Source organism: Rhinopithecus bieti, unplaced genomic scaffold, assembly GCF_001698545.2.
Source record: "Rhinopithecus bieti isolate Rb0 unplaced genomic scaffold, ASM169854v2 scaffold_26424, whole genome shotgun sequence".
In the NCBI taxonomy this organism is placed as follows: domain Eukaryota; kingdom Metazoa; phylum Chordata; class Mammalia; order Primates; family Cercopithecidae; genus Rhinopithecus; species Rhinopithecus bieti.
In genome coordinates, this window is record NW_016811744.1 from 108,947 (window position 1) to 130,731 (window position 21,785).

Here is a 21,785-nt window from a genome sequence, read left to right on the forward strand (position 1 = left end):
TCAAGTGATTCTCCTGCCTCAGCCTCCTGAGTAGCTGAGGCTACAGGCATGCACCACTACACCTGGCTAATTTTTTGTATCTTTAGTAGAGACGGGGTTTCACCATGTTGGCCAGGCTGGTTTCGAACTCCTGACCTCGTGATCCACCTGCCTTAGCCTCCCAAAGTGCTGGGATTACAGGCGTGAGCCACCGTGCCTGGTCTAAATTTATTTTTTTAAAAGCAATTATACCATGATGTTATGACAGCTATGACATGACCAGGTGATAGGACTTTTTCAGCTCTATTATAAGCTTATGGGAACACCATTGCCTATGCATCCATTGTTGACTGAAACATCGCTATGCGGCACATTGCTGTATGAACAATAAGTAATGAATGCAGAATACAGACACAGATGGAAAAGCATAATTCCCCATCTGGAGACACTGGTACCCATAAACATAAAGATATTAGATCGTGTTGTCTATGGTTCTATGTCCTAGTGCCTCGTAGACAATTTCCACACCATTAACATTTTTCTGTAATATTTTATCACATGGATCTACCATCATTTAACACAAGCCTTTCTTGAACATGATGTATATTGCCTGCTTTTAATTATAAAAATATTGAACAATTCAAATACCTCTCTTTTGTTTCCTTCAGATAATTCTGACAACTTTGTTAATGATCCGTTTTCAGAACAGAGAAGGAATCTAGAGATGAATGTAAATTCGTCCTTTGAGCCCTTCCTGTGAACTTGCTACATTTTTTTTTATCATCAAGTCTCCAGTGTTTGCAGAGAGAGGGTTAGCTGATTATTAACCCAAATTCAGTCTAAAACATACAATTTTCAATCACAGCTTTAAGGAAACCGACAAGGGTACATTCCCAAACTGCAGCGCTGGAGAGCAGCTTGTTTACCAGTTGCTGAAAACTATTTTCTGAGGATATCTATTTTGTTTTGTCTGGAGAGCTAAATGTTTGAAGTTTTCACATTTACAATTATGATGAAAGCTATCAATATCAAAAGAAAAAGAAATCCTAAAAGTAGTCCCTACCACAAACTGGGTTTTACCCAATTATGGAAGAGTTGTCACAGCATGTCTGGGGAGAGGCAGGCCACCAGGGGCTGTCTCTCCCCTCGCTTGCCCCTTACCACATGTGCCCACACACGCATACACACCCCCGAGGGAGGCCAAGGCGGGCAGATCACCTGAGGTCAGGAGTTCGAAACCAGCCTGGCCAACATAGCAAAACCCCATCTCTACCAAAAATAGAAAAATTAGCTGGGCATGGTGGTACACACCTGTAATCCCAACTACTCAGGAGGCTGAGGCATGAGAATCACTTGAACCCGGGAGGCAGAGGTTGCAGTGAGCCACGATCATACCACTGCACTCCAGCCTAGGCAACAGAGCGAGACTTCATCTCAAAAAGAAATAAAGAAAGAAAGAAAAAAAGCCATGTTGACATCATGTTTGCAGTGAGATTCAAATCAGTCACTCAGTTGCTGTCAGACGTCCCTCAGGATGGATTGTTTAGTACCACTGCCGGGCTTCAAGGATCGTATCACATACTAAATCCTAGTTCAAACTTAGACCCTCAGAATTTCCTCCAGTCCTGCCTGAAACTGTCTTCATCGCTGTCCATTCCTGGGCCCCTTGTTGGAGAAGAGCGTTTCTATCCAACCCTCCTGTCCTCCAGGCTCTGGTCTATGAGCCATCCAGTACCAACCAACCCTTTGCAGACATTTCTGTGGCTCAGGGACGCAACAAGCCCTATCTCCCACTGTGTTATTTCCTCTATCACACTCGTATTAAGCCTGAAGAATGTTCGTCAGTCAGTCATCTGCCTTTGGGCTAGCTGGACTGCAGCTGGTTTCTGAAGTTTTTCAATCTGGCTTAGTTTTACCCGTGAGTGGGTGACCTCAGAAGTAGGCGCCATTAATGAATTTCCTGTGAGGGCCAGGAATAGAAGTGAGCCTCTTTCTGTTTCAATGCCTTATTCATTTCTGGGTGATGCCCTGACAGTTAGACACTTTCACTCAGGGCAAGACAACAAATGTCTCCTGAGCTCAGTGCACAGCCAAGCCTTCCTGAGCTCAGCGAGCAGATCTGGCTGTTTCCCCAGTTTCACTCTGTAATTTATCACTTAGATAACCTTCAGCTGGTGGGTCTCTGAGACTCCTGTCTTTACAAGGTCAATAATATTTTAAATACACATGAAGGCAAAGTGACATGATTCCCTCCAAGAAAAAGAGGCTTATCATTTCAGTCCCAGAAAGCCTTTATGTATTTATTTATTTGGAGAAAAAAGAGAAGTATGAGGATTCAATACTGCATAGTTTATTGATCAGCAAACTTTTCTTTCATCTTTTGCTTTGTAAACATTTGAGACTGGAATGTGCTGCTCCAGAAATACCACCTTCTAAACCCTGGTATCTGGCTTTGCCAGCTGAGCAGAGCTGAGAGCTAATGACATCAAAGTGAGAAGTCCACCAAAATGGCACAGAATCTATTCCCTTGTCCTTCAAGTAGCCATGGGCAAAGGACCAGGAGAGAAAACAGATGCATCTGCATCTCTACCCAACTTCCACAAGAGCAGCAAAGACTACCACATACAGAGAGTGAACTGGTGGCCCCTGTCTGCATACAAAGGATGTACTGGTGGCCCCTGTCTGCATACAAAGGATGTTATCCTTGGGTGTGGAGTATGGAAGTGGGAACCAAAGGAAAATCAGCAATGCCTGTGTTTTTCGTTAGGGATCATTAAGTAATTTGCCTTACATTATGATCTGCAGTATCGCACATGGCCTATTCTTAAGTGGCCGTTTTGGAATTGACTTGTCTAGACTTTGTAGCACCAGTCCTCATCACCTTCCTGAATTCTGTGTGAGTGAGTTTTATGCTGGTCTCAAAGGGAGAATTGTCTTTCCTTTTTTTTAATCTGGATGTTTGAACTCTTTCTAAGTGTCTTACAAAATTATCATCTGTTACATGAAATTAAACTTGGCTTGAGGATGCCTTCATACTTTTGAGTCGTTACGTAATGGATTGCCACCTCACTTGGGACATGAATTAACTGAAAGCCTAATTTGGGAATATACTTTGGCAACAAAAGGTTGAGTCTCAGCCAGTCACAACAGCCAAGCTTCGGTCAATCGCAGGTGGCTAACTGATCAGACCATGTTCAAATAAGGCAAACGCTGAGCTGTAACCAGTCCAGCTGCTTCTGTACCACGCTCCCATTCCCCCTCCATAAATGCTGCCTGCCCATGGTTGCAGAATGGTGCTCTCTCCGCCCTTTCTGGTTCTGGTTCTGAGTGAGGACCACCCCCTTCTCACACTGTTCTTTGCTCAATTAAACTCTGTAAATTTACTTTGTCTAAAGTCTTTAACACTTCAAAATTCTTAACTATTTTAAAGCCTATTTTAGCATACTTTGCCAAATATCATAGGATGAGTTACACTCTACATTCAATCCCATATATCTGGTGAATGTACTGCAATGTGGAAAATCTATAGTGCCTCTATAGATTTTAACATCTTTCTCTGCGAAAGTCTTAAAAAACAAAATGTATGTAGAATCATAGTGAGAATGTCCATTATCATGTTCTAGAACTGCATAGTTTATTGATCAGCAAACTTTTCTTTCACCTTTTACAAAGGTGATGTTTTTAAACTTATAAAATTTAAAATTGAGCTAAGTTAGTTTTTTTTGTTTTGTTTTGTTTTTGAGATAGAGTCTTGCTGTGTCGCCCAGGCTGGAGTGCAATGGTGTAATCTCGGTTCACTGCAATCTCTGCTTCCCGGGTTCAAGGGATTCTTGTGCCTCAGCCTTCCGAGTAGCCAGGATTACAGGCATGCGCCACCATGCCTAGCTCATTTTTGGAATTTTAGTGGAAATGGGGTTTCACCATGTTGGCCAGTCTCCAACTCTGGTCCTCAAGTGATCCACCCGCCTCAGCCTCCCAAAGTGCTGGGATTACAGGTGTGAGCCACCACACTGGCAAAATTGAGCTAATTTGGTTTAAAGTTAATCATCACAAGTGTCAACTTTAGGCTAAGCAAGTTATTTATCTCTGAAGTTTTGTCAAAATGCTTAAGCAGAACCAAGATATTGGAAGCAGGCAGGCCGCATGGAAGGAGTAAATACATTCTTTGCAGTCAAGTATTAGAACCCTGGTTACCTCTCTAATGGTTGTAAATCTGGGGAAACCTTACTTTTCCTGGATCCTCAGATTCCCTGTTTGTAAATTTTGCTTAATAATGCTTATTTTGCAGAATTTGTTAGGATATGTAAGATGCTATGTGAACAGAAGCAAGCACAGTGAATGCAATAACAGGCATTCAACAAAGAATGAATGTAATCAATACTATTTCAACAAGAAGTCCATTATACATTCAGTACTGAAGTTCAATGCTACCTGTTGTCAAGTTATAGGCCTACCTTACCAATAATATTTATCTGGAATTTATCTCCCTTTAACAGATTTATGATGAGAAATGTTTCTTGGGCCATTCAGTGTATTAATTTGATTAATATTCATGACTTTGGCATGATTTACTTTTTTTTTTTTTTTTTTTTTGAGACAGAGCCTTGCTCTGTCGCCCAGGCTAGAGTGATCTCAGCTCACTGCAACCTCTATTTTCCAGGTTCAAGCAATTCTTCTGCCTCAGCTTCCCAAGTAGCTGGAATGACAGGCACCTGCCACCACACCTGGCTAAGTTTTGTATTTTTTAGTAGAGACGGGGTTTCACTATGTTGGCCAGGCTGGTCTCAAACTCCTGACCTCATTATCTACCAGTCTTAGCCTCCCCAAGTGCGCGGATTACAGGCATGAGCCAGATTGCTTTCTTAACCATAGTATAGCGCATCATCAACTCTGCTTAGACACTTTTGTATGCTTTCTTTTCCATCACTTTATTACTTTTTTAACCTAGGTGACTTCAGAATCTTTTACCCCTTAGGTTGAAAAATTGGTATCAAAAGACAACTGAAACTGATACAAATTTCTAATGCTTGTGCTTTTATTCTAAAATTAGGCCTCAGAAGTTTCTAGAAACAGAGGAGCCTCTTTACTGGCCAGGCCAGGACACAGTTTAGTAGCTGCTATTCGAAGCCAACATCAACATGAGTCATTGCCACTGGGTATGTATCATGGTTCTTTGAGCCAGGGGCTCACAGAATACCAACACCTAGCCTTGATTTTTTGTTTGTTTTTCTGGTTTTTGTCATGAAGCCTTTACTACTCAACATTCTGCGTTTCCTTTCTCCTCTTTTAGGATATAGTGCACTCCCCGACCCCTGCTCCCATTCTCCCCTCTGTCCTTTTTCCCTCTCCCTTCCTCCTCATCTCTCTGTTCCCCTCCCTCTCTTTACTATTCTTTCCCAAACTCTTAGTTCCTTTCTTCCTTATTCTGTTCAGTGATTTGTTAACCGCATGCACAAGAGCATGGTTTAAATGAGGGAGGTGAATTTTACTGTTGCTAGACAGTTTTTAATGTATACCTCTCTTTCCACGTATATATGGCGTAAAGTTTGCAGTCTCCATTCCTAACTTCAGCCACCTCTTTCCAAAATATATGCCACTTGTATCAAGGAAAATGAAATGAGAGCATCTAAAAGGTGTTTCCATTATCACTACTGGGAAATCAGCACATGGATTTCTTTGCACTCATAAAGAATCTTTTACCATAACTATGGCAAAATGATCAAGAAAAGTTAGAAGGAAGAGAGGAGAACTCTTCTTATGGGAGAGCTATTTTGTTCTCCTTTACCTGTTCATGCAGAGATGCATTAATACCCAGTAAAGATCCTGGAGCGTTAAGGACGATTAACATAGATCTGGTTCACTTTTAGTTTGATCCCTTAAAAAATTATAATGCTATTATGTCACATTTTAAAAACTCTCAAGAGCTTGCATTTTTTTGATGAGTATGCTGCCTGCCCTTCAAACGCCTTCATTAATCCTGGTATCAAGCAGCCATTTTCCAATCATCAGAGTGATTATCTCTGGGCTGCAGACTCAACCACAACTCTATGCTTTTGTCTGTTTCAGCATATAATGACAAGATTGTGGCATTTCTTCGCCAGCCAAACATTTTTGAAATGCTGCAAGAGCGTCAGCCAAGCTTAGCAAGAAACCACACACTCAGGTAAGCCTCGCCCCTCACTCCCTGGAACTCTAGGTCTTTCCAGCCATTTTTCCTGGTGGGAAAACACCTCTGTGGAGAAAGAGCAGAAGCTTATTATGCATTCTATGTGTGCATTTAAATGAGAACTTGAATCCTCAAGATGAAGGGTTCGGGGTTCCTGTATTCTGGGAAATGGCATCATCAGAGACGGCCATATTATCAGATTACATATCATTTATATGGTACTGAAATGATTTCCATTGACTTGGAGGGAAGGACAGGAAGGAAACAAAATAACTTCCATTAAAAAATTATTTATGTACAGCACCATATAAATTACTGTTAGTTTTGAAATATAATTGTTGAATGGTAAACCAAATATCGAGTGGTCATGTTCGAAAATAAACAAGCAAGCAAAATGTTTCCTGTGTGTTCTAACTACTTACATCTTATTCTTCATCAGGGTCATTTTTGAACAAGTGCCCCTGAAACTCTGAATCACTTCATGTGGAAGGGATAGCGATCTAAAATGATAAAAAGAGAAAATATTCCCCGAACTTAAATCCTGCTTTCTCACCAAAATATTCAAACATCTTTTTGCTTTGGTTTACTCTCCAACATTCCAAAAACTGGAGAGGCATGGGGGTTAAGAGCACATCCCTTTGACATTTGAATTCTTACTCCAACAGGTAGGGACTATTGATGGAGGTGTGTTATTCAACCCTCTGCCCTTAATCTCCCAAATGGAGGTCACAAAGTGGGCATGGTTGCGATACTTACATGAGGATGTGTAAAGGTTAAGGCAGGGCAAGCGAGAATCCCAGCAATGGCTGCATTTCATTCTTCCCTGCCCATGTGGTGCAGTCTTGTGAATGGGGCTGATACCTGCAATACCCTACTCTGACTTCCTCGGGGAATCACTAACAACTTCAAGTAGACTCTTTGCTTTTCAACCCTTGCCACTCTGCCAGAATGGATCATTCACCGTTCTTTCCCCTCCAGCACCCCCTCTTTGACACCTCTTTTCCCTGTATTTTCACTCTGTAAATTAGAGCCACTACCCTCCCAGCTGTCCCTGATCGCCTCTCCTCCCTCTTCTTCCACCTCCACATCTAAACATTCCCCTCCTCATACTCTCTCCTCCATACTCATTTTCTCTTCTCCCTGCCATGGTTCAAGTTTAGGTTCTCATCGTTTCTCTTCTGGACCATACAGGGGTTTCTCCTAAAATATTCCCTATCACCCTATCATAACCAAGTGGCCTACTTAAAGCATAGATTAAATCATGTCCTCCCTATCCTTCAAAAAAGCTTTCATGGTTTCCATCACATATGAAATAAAGTCAAGATTTTTTTGTTTTTGAGACAGAGTCTTGCTCTGTTGCCTGGGCTGAAGTGAGGTGGTACAATCTCAGCTTACTGCAACCTCCGCCTCCCAGGTTCAAGCAATTCCTGAGCCTCAGCCTCTTGAGTAACGGGGACTACAGGCATCTGCCACCACGCCCAGCAAAATTTTGCTAATTTTTGTATTTTTAGTAGAGATGGGGTTTCCACCATGTTGGTCAGGCTGGTCTCAAACTCCTGACCTCAAGGGATCCACCCATTTCAGCCTCCCAAAGTACTGGGATTACAGATGTTAGCCACCTCACCCAGCCTAAAGTCAAGATTTCTAAGCACAGTGTCCATGGTCTCCAAAGTCTGGCCCTAACCTAACTGTCCATCCTGTGCTAAGCTTTTCCTTCCAGGGTATTCCACCTCCACCACACAGGCTGTGTACCCTCCTGCCTTTGTCTTTCCGGGAATGACTTCCCTGTTAAGGACGTCTCATCCCATTTTAAAGGCTCACATCAAAAGCAAAAATTTGGTGATCTAGGCAGGCTTTAGTATTTCTTTTCTTTGGCAGGGGTGGGAACTTCCTGATGTTGCCATGGCATTTGTGTGGTTTTTTTGGTTTTTTTGTTTGTCTGTTTGTTTTTAATTTTTTTATTATACTTTTATGTTCTGGGATAAATGTGAAGAACGTACTAGTTTGTTACATAGGTATATATGTGCCACGGTGGTTTGCTGCACCCATCAACCCGTCATCTACATTAGGTATTTCTCCTAATGCTATCCCTCCCCTGGCCCCCTATCCCCCGACAGGCCCTGGTGTGTGATGTTCCCCTCCCTGTGTCCATGTGTTCTCATTGTTCAGCTCCCACTTATGAGTGAGAACATGCAGTGTTTGGTTTTCTGTTCTTACGTTAGTTTGCTGAGAATGATGGTTTCCTAGTATTTCTTTTGTCCTGCTTTGATAGCATGTTTTTTGTGCCTCAAAGATATTTTTAGATCTCTCGTATTCTGCCATTTGCTTGTGTCTCCCTATAGCACTCTAAGCTCTTTAGAGCAAGGCCTTTCTCTTCCTTGTCTTTGTGCCCACTCTGCCCCTTAGAACCGGGTCCTCTACTTTGAAAATAGGAAACACCAATTACTTTTAGAGTGAATGAAAGATCTTTAGCATGAACCAATGATCTTTAGCATGATGAATGGTCACTTTCATTTATGTTCAACTCTTAAGAATTCTCTCCCCAAGTTTCATTACTGTACTGCTGCAGAAGACAGGGTCGTATTCAACCACCTGGGTCGTTCATTCATGGACTGCTCTTTGACTCACCTAACAACCTAAGGGAATTTTCAAGGGATTTCCAGGGGAGTTGTATTATTTTAAGGGTTTTTGGCACATGGTTGTTCTTGAACATTCTTTACATTACTGATTCTACCACTAAGTAGTGAGTTCACTACTTGCTTTTTGGAAGAATTTCAACTCACCAAAGACACAAAAGTCTCATTTTAATCATTAGAAAAGTTTTTTTTTTAAGTAATTCCCTATATAAATGAGGGGAATATATTTCCAAAGGGCAGTAAACTGTTTTCAGCCCTATCATATATCACATTATAACAAAATCCAAGAAACTTTAAATGTTTTGTTGCAATATGGGATTGTACACTTATGATTTTGCAGAGCTGGGGTAACTTGAAATCGGGCCACATTGGAATTGGAAAAACAACTTGGAAATTATCTAGTATAGAAACTAATAACCTATTTGAAGGTTATGGACTCCTTTGAGATGCAGATGGAAGCTCTTTTGGACTCTCCTCCACATATAAATATAAACCTCTGAATATAATTTCAAATAGTTAATGGACCCTAAAGAAACTGTGGACCCAGGTTGAGAACCCAAATATTTCATCAAAAACAGAAGGCTCACAATGACTATCAGAAACTAGACTATGTGATGATAGAATTTAAAAAGCAGAAAGAAAAGAGCAAGAACTTGTTCTTCAGGAGGTCAAGCTTAAGAGATGCAGGAAGCCGGGCCCTGCTCTCTATGATGAGGCCTCCACCTGCCCCTGAGTACCATGTCAGGGTGAGTCAGATCCACTTGGAAGGTTCAGGAGTTGAAGAGAATACCACTCTCCTCAGGACCCCACCCGGAAGAACTCATGGCTTCCTCTGTGGTCCCCAAGAGCAGATGGTGACCTCTGTTCAGCCATTGCTGTTCTCAGGGAGTCATGGAGTCTCTGTCTTGGGTCCACAAAGCCAGTTGCTGGGTTTGAGTATTTAGAAAACTGTCCGGTTGACAGCAGTGACTTGCAGTGAAAGGCAGGAAGCCACATGTAGAGAAGGGGATGGAGCCAGAACACCCAGAGGTTAATGGCATCTGTTATCTTTAAGGGGCATGGAGGCGGTCCTTCAACTGGTGCTTTGATTGTGTCACTCATCTGAATCAGGATTGACCCAGGGCTATGTATGCAGTAGCAAGCAAAACAGACATGTAAATTCTCAATGAATTTGCAATCCATGGAGGGAGACAGATAATAGACAAGTTTGGGGTTTGCTTTTTTAAGCCAAATATACAGCTACATAATATGTTAAGTGCCATGAACATGATTAGAATTCAGCAATAGTGAAGAATATACTGGTACAAAGGAAGAGTACTTACATCCTAAACAGAACGCAGAGAAGGCTTTTCCAAGTAGGTGGTGCTTAAGCTGAAATGTAAAGGATGAGAAGGCATAGTCCCTTGCGATGCAAAGTAGAGGTCAGGGAGAGAGTATGCAAAGGCCCTGAGGCAGGAAAAGCTTAGACCTAGGTGAAGAATGAAAGAAAGCTAGTGTGGCCCAGGGGTAGATTGGGAGGATAGGCAAGACCTACTGTGGTGAAGTTGGAGAGGGAGGCCCTATCACCAACAGGAAATATTTTATTTGAATTGCAATTCTATTTGAGAAGTGATTGAGAAGTTTTCTGCTGGAAAGAAATAGGATTGCATCTGTGTTTTTAACGACCACAGCTGCTTTTTCATGACCTTTTTTGTCTGTTTTTCATGACCACCGATGAAATATGATTGCAGCTGTGGTCGTTAAAAAACACAGATGCAATGTTTGGGCAGGTTTGTGGGGAAAAGATAGGCTGGGGAGGGGCATAAGATGGAACAGGGGCTATGCAGGAGACTATTATATTCATCCACGTGAGAGATGATGGTTGTGTGGATAATGGGAAAATATGGATGAAGAGGAGGGAGCAGTTTGGAGTGATACTGTGGATGCAAAAACAACAGGAGCTGATGACAGCTTGAACATGGTGGGTGAGGAGAAGAGAGCAATTAAGAATGACAGCCAAATGTGGGGCTTGCACAGGTGAGTGGATAATGGTGTCATTTACTGAGATGGGAAAGAGTAGAGGAGGAACTGGCTTGAAGAGAGGAAGAACGTCAAGAATTTCATTTTGGATATTGAGTTTTGAGGTCGTTGAAGCCACAAGTGGCTTCAAATGTCAGGATGTCAAGGAGGCAGGCGCCTGTCCTGTCCTGAGCTCCAGGGAAAGTGGGCTCTGGAGTTCTCCTGATGGTCAAGGGATATATGTAGGAGAGACAGCCGGCATTCTCACCCTCAGATGTCTTCCTCAGTTTTCAGTGCACTTTGGGATGAAGTCCCAGGGGCATCTGGAGCTCCCTCACACCACTGGCTCTGCATGAAATGTTGCTACACATGACAGAGAATATAATGTCTGATGGAGAGCCACCAAAACTCTCAGAAAAGTGTGCTTAGCATTCAGACACCTGGATGTGGTCCATACGGTGGTGCCACGATAGAACCACTGCAGTAGGTGGCACTTTCTAAACTGGGGACTGCACTTTGCTGCTTTAGTGGAGATGGCCCTCTTTGGGCTTCTTTTTCCTCCAGGAAGGGAGGCCAGGGGCTTAACCAGATGTGGATCCCTTGGGGCAGGAGGATAACCTGCCCAGGGGGCATTATCATTGGCAGAGCGTATAAATTTGAGGTCATTCATAAGGCCAAAGTCATTAAATTAGAGACGATTCAAGAGCATCTTCCAAACAACAGGGCTATGAGGATTTGGAGGAGAAAGCCCAGGGCTGGGGTCAAGGACATAGGCAGAGGGAGAAGAAGGTGACAAGAGGGGTGGGGATGTTCTGTTCTCTTGGCTGGGCTTCCACACGTTCCCTGCTGAATGACATGTGGACAGTGCTGCTCCCTTTTTCAAACCCCCATCAAAGAAGCCACTGTGAACACCCCCTAGGTTCTGATGATGCTATTTCCTGCAACAGTGCTTCACCTGCACTGAAGTTGGATCAGAGTGCATTTCCCTGTTTAATCCCATTCTGTCTATCTTTGTAGAGGCTCAAAATCTTCCCTTGCCTTAAAAAAAAGAGATCTCCAGCCGGGCGCAGTGGCTCAAGCCTGTAATCCCAGCACTCTGGGAGGCCGAGATGGGTGGATCATGAGGTCAGGAGATCGAGACCATCCTGGCTAACACAGTGAAACCCTGTCTCTACTAAAAAAATACAAAAAACTAGCCAGGCGAGGTGGCGGGCGCCTGTAGTCACAGCTACTCAGGAGGCTGAGGCAGGAGAATGGCGTAAACCCAGGAGGCAGAGCTTGCAGTGAGCTGAGATCCAGCCACTGCACTCCAGCCTGGGCGACAGAGTGAGAATCCTTCTCAAAAGATCTCCATACCAAAAGGTCAAATTGAGTCTGTTTTTTGCCTGAAAATCTCTAAGTTATGGTGAAGATTTGGATTCATATTAATATAATCAAAGAGAGGAAAAAGTTGTATCTGCAGTATTTTGGAAAATATATGTATTTTTTTTAATCATTCATCTTTCGGGCCAGGCGCAGTGGCTAATGCCTGTAATGCCAGCACTTTGGAAGGCTGAGGCGGTCGGATCTCTTGAGCCCAGGAGTTCGAGACCAGCCTGGGCAACATGGTGAAACCCTGTCTCTACTAAAAATACAAAAATTAGCCGAGCCCAGTGGTGTGTGTTTGTAGTCCCAGCTACATGGGGGGACTGAGGCAGGAGGATCACTGGAGCCTTGGGAGGTTGGGGCTTCAGTGAGCCATGAACAGGCCACTGCACTGCAGACTGAGCGACAGAGTGAGACCCTGTCTCAAAAAAAATAATTTTTTTTTAAAGAAAATACAAAAAGCTAGCTGGGTGTGGTAGTGCACGCCTATAATCCCAGCTACTCAGGAAGCTAAGGCACAAAAATCGTTTGAACTCAGGAGGCAGAGGTTGCAGTGAGCTGAGATTGCACCACTGCCTCCAGCCTGGGCAACACAGCAAGACTCTGTCTCAAAAAAAAAAAAAAAAAAAAAAAGGAAAGAAAAAAAACAGAAGAAAAGAAAATCATCCATCTTTTACCACTGGGAGAAACTGAGTGAGGGGTATACAGGATCTGTCTGTTTATTTCTTATAATTACACATGACTCTGCTCTAAATTACCTCCAAGTAAAAATTAAACAAAAAAAGAAAAAGTTAAAGATTTTTAAGAAACAGATCCTTTATTTTCCCTGATTTCTGCTGCATCTCTTCAAAAAAGGCAAAAAATATTAACTCCTTTGAAGCGTGCATACAATAGAAAGATTCTGGATATGGTGTTTGTAATATTTAAATAACATCAGGGAAGCAAATTAAAAAGTTAATTTGATCCAAAAACTCCTACTTATCCATAGACTTACTTGAAACAATTTGCCGAGTTGGAGTTGGAGGGTGTCTAAAAGGATCAGAATAAATGAAGTTGTAGCTAACAGAGACAAAATTGATGCCTGTGCCTTGACTGACCTAGGAGACTGTTCTTGGTTCTTGGGGCCGGGCCCCCTCTGTGCCCAATGTGGCATTATAAATTTTCCATCAGGCACAAGATTTCTCAAGAGACACCTACCCGCCAGCTCACTCTTTCTTCCCATGGCTTCCAACATGACATGAGCCCAGAACAGTCTTTTTTTTTTTTTTGAGATGAAGTCGCACTCTGTCACCCAGGCTGGAGTGCAGTGGCATGATCTCAGTTCACTGCAACCTCCGCCTTCCGGGTTCAAGCAATTCTCCTGCCTCAGCATCCTGAGTAGCTGGGCTTACAGGCAGGCACCACCACGCCTGGCTAATTTTTATATTGTTAGTGGAGACGGGGTTTCACCATTATTTCTCAGGCTGCTCTCAAACTCGTGACCTCGTGATCCGCCCACCTTGGCCTCCCAAAGTGCTGGGATTACAAGCGTGAACCACTGTGCCGGGCCCCAGAACAGTCTTTCAGGAGCCGTCTCTTACCTAGCTCTGCTCCTGACTGTCTTAGCTACCTGAGGACCTAACTTTGCTGTGTTCCTCAGCTTCTGTACCTGTGCAAGTCTGTAGAAAAGCCATCCATTATAGAGCTTCCTGAGAGCCTGTGATACGAGCTTAGAATTCTGCAAAATACATGGGACATTAGGACATTGCTATTCAGCAGTATTGGAAGAGGAAATAAGAGATCTGAAGAAGATGTATTCCTGAGCTTATGTGTTGGCGTCTAATTTTTCTCTTCTTTCTCACATGATTCAGGGAGAAAATCCATTACATTCGGACTGAGGGTAATCACGGGCTTGAGAAGTTGTCCTGTGATGCGGATCTGGTCATTTTGCTGAGGTAAGGGGCTAGGCCTGAAATCCTTCTGGAAAAGCTTCCCTGGCCAGCTCTCCTCCGTCACGACCACCCTGAAAATGGCCTAGACTGAAACACTCACCACTTGTTCTAGAGGATTCTAGTAACTGCAACGCAAATGGGACCCCACCCTTGTACCCGTGTCCATCACAGTCCTTAGATTTGCCAACTGAGGTAGCAAGAGCTGCATAAAGTACTTGATGGAGACGTTGTTGTAGGATTAATCAGGGTTTAAAACAACACTGAGAATTTGCAAGCGGGTTGTACCCATCTTTCTATACTACATTTAAATCAAACTGCTTTGGTTGCTTTGTGAGAACTGTAACTGCTGCTGCCCCAATTCATGAACACTTTCTCAGGGACGTAAAACTGACTTTTCTTTTCTTTCTTTCTTTTTTTTTTTTTCTCATTTGCAGTCTCTTTGAAGAAGAGATTATGTCCTACGTCCCCCTGCAGGCTGCCTTCCACCCTGGGTATAGCTTCTCTCCTCGATGTTCACCCTGTTCTTCACCTCAGAACTCCCCAGGTAACAGGAATCTGGCCTAATAGCTCCTGTTAAGTGGCCATGTGTTTCCTCCAGTGAAGGTGAATGAAAGGCAACTGTATGTGTGTGTTCTTTCTCTTGGCCTTCCCAATTCCCTAATTGAAAATGCACTCTATCGGGTTTTGACAAATGGCTGCCTGTTTTTTGTAATGCCCCCCAAGTAGAATGGGATTTACAGTTTGAAATAGTTGGGGAAAAAAAAGTTTTGCTGGGCAGGTGTCTCATGCTTGTAATCCCAGTGCTGTGGGAGGCCAAGCCAGAAGGATCATTTGAGCCCAGGAGTTAAAGACCAGCCTGGGCAACATAGCAAGATCCCCTTCTCTACAAAAAAATTAAAAATAAGCCAAGTGAGGTAGCAAGTGTCTATAGTCCCAGCTACTAGGGAGGCTGAAGCAGGAGGGTTCCTTGAGTCCAGGAGGTTGAGGCTGCAGTGAGCTGTGATTTCACCACTGCAGTCCTACCTGGACAACAAAGAGAGACCCTATCTAAAAAAAAAAAGAAAGAAAGAAAAAAAAAAATTAAGACAGTATTTTATGACACATGAAAACTATATGAAATTTAAATTGCGGTGTCCATAAATAAAGCGTAATTGGACCCCAGCCATGCCTGTTCTATGCTAGCTTTCACACCAGACATGAGTAATAGCAACAGAAACCACATGGTCTGCAAAGCCTAAAATATTTACTCTCTGGTCCTTTGCAGAAAAAGGTTACTGTCCCTGTTCTAAATTACTATTGCATTCCAAAGTCACTCTCCAAGCATGTCGAAGGGAAGAGCCCTTTCTGAAACATTCTGCCTTGTGACTCTGAATCGACTGCACACCACTTTTGGTGATAGAGCTACTAGGAACCATTGTTATATCTCCACAAAGATTCCAAAGACTTTTCTTACACATTTCAAAATTATTCCCCATTTTCTTTATGTATGAGAATGAACTTGTGGTACAAAAATTCTTTGTAGGTATTTTCCATTCCAAGTGAGGGAATATATATGTTGAACTGTTTAGTGAATAAAAGATATTTTTGCCAGACACAGTGGCTCACGCCTGTAATCCCAGCACTTTGGGAAGCTGAGGTGGGCGGATCACTTGAGGCTAAGAGTTCTTTGAGACCAGCCTGGGCAATATAGTGAGACCACGTCTCTACCAAAAAAAAAAAAAAATTTAAATTAACCAGGTGTGGTGGTGCACGCCTTTAGTATCAGCTATTCAGGAGGCTAAGATATGATCTCTTGAACCCGGGAGACAGAGTTGCAGTGAACCGAGATTGTGCCATTGCACTCCAAGCACTAGTCAACAGAGCAAGACCCTGTCTCAAAAAACAAACAAACGAAAAAAAAAGATATTTTCTGGATTCATCAAGATAAAGAGCTTAGGTCAAATCCATACCTCCAGACTGGATCCAGATATTGGAGAATTTTTCCATTCGTATTTGACTTGCATTATCACATCGTTGTAGGTTTCATTTAAAATAAAAGAGATTAGTTTGAAACATCTAGGAACATCCTATCTCACAAGCTCTAGGGCCAGAGTTGGAGCATGGTTTCAAAGCCAGTGGTGAAATTCCCGAGAGAAACAGAACTTTTTCTCTGAGAAGGGATGTCACACTCAGAGTTAATATCATTCAGTACTGCCATAGATCTCCAGACTAGAGTATCTTTTAGTCTGGTTCCTCCAAGTTGTAGCATTCAGAACTCTCTCTTAGAGGTAGTTTTGCTAGTCGTTAAAATATGTTTTCAAGATTGTATCTCCCTGTTGTCACTTCCTCCAAACAAGTGTACCAACAGCATTGTTAAGGAAATGTGCAATGCTTACTACCTCTGACACACAACATAATTAAGATCCCCTTGCCTAAGAGGACCAGGAGCTTTGCTAGAGCCAACATCAGTACAGTCACACACTTTCAGCGTGTGACTGTAGGTCATCACGGGATGACCTACTTTTGGGGAGCAAAGACAAAAGTAGAGGGTTTTGGGGGAAAAGTTTGAAGAAGCTGTAGGACTGCACATGATGGTCTGCCATGTTGTAGAGATTGTCCCAGCCCAATAATGTGCCTATGCTTTGGTCTACAGCCTTTGATACTAGACTATGATGTTAACATCATTATATGGGAGAGATATCATACCGCAAATAGAAAAATAAGAGTAAATGAAGAGTTATTTCCTATATGAGAATTATTTGGATATTCTAAAAGGAATAAACTTGCCTGATAGAGATATGACTGATGCCATGAATCTAAGTAATCATCCAATTCATTTTGTCAAAGTACTTCTTTATTCTCTAGCATTGACCACAGGGTCCTAGAATATGTAATCCAAATATGTTGATTTTTAAACTTTACAATCCCTATTCTTTTAGACCTGTATGAAATCTACCCAGGTGCTACGGAGATGGTGAATCATGATGTTTCTGCCAAAGTACTTTGTAAAGCATAAATTATTTGAGAAATGCACAGCAGTCATCATGGGAACAGGTGACAGTACCAGCGGTAGTGAAAATCATAATTAATAAAATATACTGAAATGTGCTGGATAGAAAATTATACTTGCACTGACAGACCTGTATTCTAGTTCTGTGTACATCCCCAAACCTGCTATTCCAGCAAGACCACTTCTTTGCAAGCGATGGCCATTGGTTCCCTCAGGCCCAGGTGTTGTGGGGCCCAGGTGGGCAGGGCCCCCCACGCTTCCTTGCTTTTACCATTCAGCCATATCCCTCCCCTCCCTTTCTCCCAGTTACTGTCATCTACCAACCTTTTTCTCATTCTCAAGGCCTGTGGCCCCCGCCTTGTGGTCTTCCTCTCCTTTCCAAGCAGGTCCTTCCATCCTCCTGGATGACTTCAACATCGACAGGGACCCTCATTCCGTTCCCTGGCTTCCCAGTCTCTAGACTTTGTCTGCAATGACTTTCTCCTCCCCTGCCTCAACCACTTACTCCCAAAATCACATTCCTGACCTTGTGATCTTCTCCACAATCACTAATTCAAACCTCCTCTTCCCTTCCGATGTGCTTGATCCACTACTCTCCCTAGTACCACCTTTTGGCCTCATCAAGGCCCCTGATTCATGGACTTTTCTCCTTTCCTTTCTAACGTCTTTCCCTGATGCAGCATAGATTCTGCAGTTCATCATTTCAGTAGCATCCTTGCCAGTGCCGTGAACTCCCCTGGCCCTCTCTGTTTTGTTTGCACCCTCTGGCAGAGCTTCATCCCTAGATGAACCTTCCTGTCTGCTTCCCCTACTTCTGCAATCAGGTACTCTTGGGCAAATTCACCTCACAAGGCAGATTATTAATTCTAAATTAGTCATCTCTCATCTCACATGAACCTTGGAAACCCAAAGGAAAATTCTAGCACATTTTTTTCTATCTTCTCTACTATTATTTCAAACATTTCCCCTAAAGCCTCCAACCCTTAGCACCCCTCCTCTCTCCTAGCAAATGACATCCTGTTTTACTTCACTGAGAAGTTGAAGCCATCCAGCAGAAATTTTCTCAAAGGCCTGCCATCAGACCCACAAGACTAGCAAACCTGCACACATCTTCTCTGTCACACCTGGAGGTCACGAAAGGAGGTGTCCTCACTAAGGTTGCCATGAACTCTGGCCACCCAATCCGGCAGGCCATTCTCAGCCATCCTAATCTTCAGCAGCCTGTAACATGACCAGCTGCTGTCCCCCAGCATCCCCTCTTCAGTTGGCTTCTGGGACACCACTCCAGACATCTCATCTACTTCCCTGGCCATTCCCGCAGCCTCATCCTCCGCTTCCTATCATCCTTAAGGCTCAAACCCAGGCTTTTTTCTCCACTCAAACTGTGTCTCTCTCCAGACAAAGGGACTATCATCAAAGACAAAGTTCATACTCTTCCCCCACAAATGTGTTCTTTTTCTACTACTCCCCGTCTCAGTGAATGTCACCGCAGGGCGTTCAGTTACGAAATCTGAAACCCAACTCTCCCTCACTACCTATATCCAATTCATTGCCTCTTAAATACATCTCCTCTCTGCCCACTTTGCTTCATCTCCACTGACACCAGCCCAGTCCCATTTGAGCTCTTTAAATCCACCTTGGTCCTCTGGGGTTTTGTTCTCTTCTGCAGGAAGATGGATGTTTTTATGATTCAAGTGACATCATGTCAGCCGTTATGCAAGGGCTTCCTACTACACTTAGTATAAAACAAAATTGCTTAACAATGTACCTTGTCCTGTTTCGTGCAGCTCCTGCCCACCTCTCAGGCCTTGTTTTTGTACCACTTTGATCCTTGGACCCTGTGCTACAGACAAACTGGAGTACCACTTTCCATTCTGCCACAGGACCTTTGCACATGCTGATCTTCCACCTGGAATGCTCTTCTTCTCCCAGCTCATCTTCTCTCTCAGTTAAAGCAAAGCTTTTCTTGACCCATGCAAATAAATTTGTGCCTATTTATTCTTCAGATTGTCCCCAGAGATGCCTTCCCAGACTTAGCCTGAACTCCCCTGGCCCTCTCCGTTTTGTTTGCACCTCTGGCAGAGCTTCATCCCTAGATGAACCTTCCTGTCTGCTTCCCCCACTTCTGCAATCAGGCACTCTTGGGCAAGCAGCAGATGAGATCACAGCAGATTCTGTGATCTCAACGAACTGGGTTTCTTTCCTTCATAGATAACGATAATTGTAACTTGTATTATATACTCATTTCTGAGAGTTTACCAGCATCAGTCTTCTCTAAATTGTAAGCTTAGTACCTGGAATATAGTAAATAACTAATAAATGGTTATTGAATGGGCAAGCCTTGATTCTGACCACCTTTAAAACTTGGGTAAGAATGTTAATTTTCCATTCTTTTTTTAATTAAAAGGTATATATAGTAACATATTTACAAAGCTCTCTAAATGAGACAAAAGTTCTCCCCTACATAGAGTTAACGAATTATTATTATTGTAAACTTTACTTTTATGATGCAACGTCATCTAATATAAACTCTAATCTAATATAAACTCCTAAATGCTCTGAGCCTTTGTGTACAGGTATGTTTATTTGAGCATCAATATCAATACAGGAGCATGACGGACACATATACTAAAGTCCTACTTACCTCATTATAGTTTCAATCACTTCTTGTATCAGCTTACAAGGAAAGTTTAGTTCAGTTTATGTTAATTATTTTAGATTATGCAAGTACAATTAAAGCCAAGAAAAATGCTCATGCAGGTCCTTTTAAGAGAAGTATAACTTGAAAGAATTAGAGAGGAAGACATAAATATTTATTCTCATTAGAACTCATAAATGAATTTAGTATATTATTTTTATACTTTAGTATATTATTTCTATTTATTATAAAAGCCACTGAGAGAGTGATGGAAATCAAGGGACTTCTTGGAGAAGAAGAATATGGAGATGCCATAATGTGCCTCTGTTGGGCTCTTGCTCTACTGTCACTTTGTGTATTTGTTCTTCCACAGAAAGTGATGGCCTCATGCCTGTAATCCCAGCACTTTGGGAGGCCTAGGCGGGCGAATCACTTGAGGTCAGGAGTTCCAGACCAGCCTGGCCAACATAGTGAAAGCTCATCTCTACTAAAAATACAAAAATTAACAAAAATTAGCTGGGCGTGGTAGTACACACCTGTAATCCCAGCAGTTTGGGAGGCCAAGGCGGGTGAATCACCTGAGGTCAGGAGTTTGAGACCAGCCTGGTCAACATGGTGAAACCCTGTCTCTACTAAAATACAAAAAAAAAAAAAATCAGCCAGGTGTGGTGGCACGCACCTATAATCCCAGCTACTCGGGAGGCTGAAGTAGGAGAGTCGCTTGAACCCAGGAAGTGGAGGTTGTGGTGAGCCGAGATTGCACCACTGCACTCCAGCCTGGGCAACGGAGCAAGACTCCTTCTCAAAAAAAAAAGGAGAGAAAGAAGAAGAAGAAGAAGAAGAAAAAGAAGAAAAAAGAAAATGCTGACCTCTGTGTGCCTCTCTCTGCAGGTTTACAGAGAGCCAGCGCAAGAGCCCCTTCCCCCTACCGGAGAGACTTTGAGGCCAAGCTCCGCAATTTCTACAGAAAACTGGAAGCCAAAGGATTTGGTCAGGGTCCAGGGAAAATTAAGTGAGTGTTCCAGTGCTGAGCACTGAATTCAGACAGTAGATTTTTCTATCCCCTTCTCCCCTAGACCCTTGTAATATTGTTTTTGAGATCGGCTACTCTGGTGTGGTAGTGGCTATGGTCTGAAGCGGGGGAAGAAGGAAGTTGGGAGGCTGGAAGGAAAGAAGAAAGGGCATTAGGAAATTGGAAGGGAGGCAGGAAGAGAAGGTAAGAGAGGGAAAGAGAATGAGAAAGAACAGAAGATTTTAGACAAAGACATGTAGAAAATCACAGGGTAGACCTTTTCAGAAAACAAGGAATCTTGAACTAAATAAAAAATCTCATATTTCCCTTCACTTATTCTTGGGAAAAAATTTAACTCGTTAGTCAAATTTAAAGACTCTTGGTAACTTTGTAATTGAAGTCTAAGTAAAATGTTGTTTATAGTTTCCCTTCTGGGTTTATTATTTTCATCTTAAAAAGCTGAACCCAAACTCAGGAATTTTAAGCGATATCCTATGAGTTGATCAAAATGAACTATCTTAAAAGCAGTTCCATATGATGGCGTGCACGAGAAGTGTACACATTTTCCTTGCACTCCTGATGTTTTGAAAAGCATGTTCAGATAATCCCTCGATGAACTGACGGAACCTGCATCCTGCTCTTTCCTCTTGTTGGAGAGGCTGGGGAGTGAGAACCTAAACCTGGGCACTCACAACTCACTTAGAACCCTGTCCAGCATCCTGACTTGAGGGCCACCGCTCACCACCCCTTCTCCTTCTCAGGCTCATTATTCGCCGGGATCATTTGTTGGAGGGAACCTTCAATCAAGTGATGGCCTATTCACGGAAAGAGCTCCAGCGAAACAAGCTCTACGTCACCTTTGTTGGAGAGGAGGGGTGAGACACCAGGAGTTTTATGCAGACACCTAAGCGTGGGTGGGCCAGAGCCTCAGGATCAGGGTGATTTTTCTCAGGAAGGAGCAGGGTAGCTGTCAGCCTTCACCCCAAGGCGATTGCCTCCCAGGAGGTCCTTCTTTTCAGGTATTGCCAAGGCTTCAAAAAATGCCATGTTCTTCAAAAACCTAAGATTATT

At 42.9% G+C, this 21,785-nt stretch overlaps 1 protein-coding gene across 6 annotated transcripts in view; it reads left to right on the top strand.

Annotated features, from left to right (window-relative positions):
* The window catches only part of HECW1 (HECT, C2 and WW domain containing E3 ubiquitin protein ligase 1), a 172,902-nt gene that overhangs the window by 94,684 nt on the left and 56,433 nt on the right, over positions 1–21,785 (top strand). For all 6 annotated transcript variants that reach the window (XM_017894935.1, XM_017894936.1, XM_017894938.1 and 3 more), the window contains 6 exons: positions 5,030–5,135; positions 6,046–6,142; positions 13,995–14,078; positions 14,510–14,619; positions 20,594–20,714; positions 21,476–21,589. In XM_017894935.1, the coding sequence (XP_017750424.1) occupies positions 5,030–5,135; positions 6,046–6,142; positions 13,995–14,078; positions 14,510–14,619; positions 20,594–20,714; positions 21,476–21,589 (632 nt within the window). The remainder of the gene's footprint in view (positions 1–5,029; positions 5,136–6,045; positions 6,143–13,994; positions 14,079–14,509; positions 14,620–20,593; positions 20,715–21,475; positions 21,590–21,785) is intronic.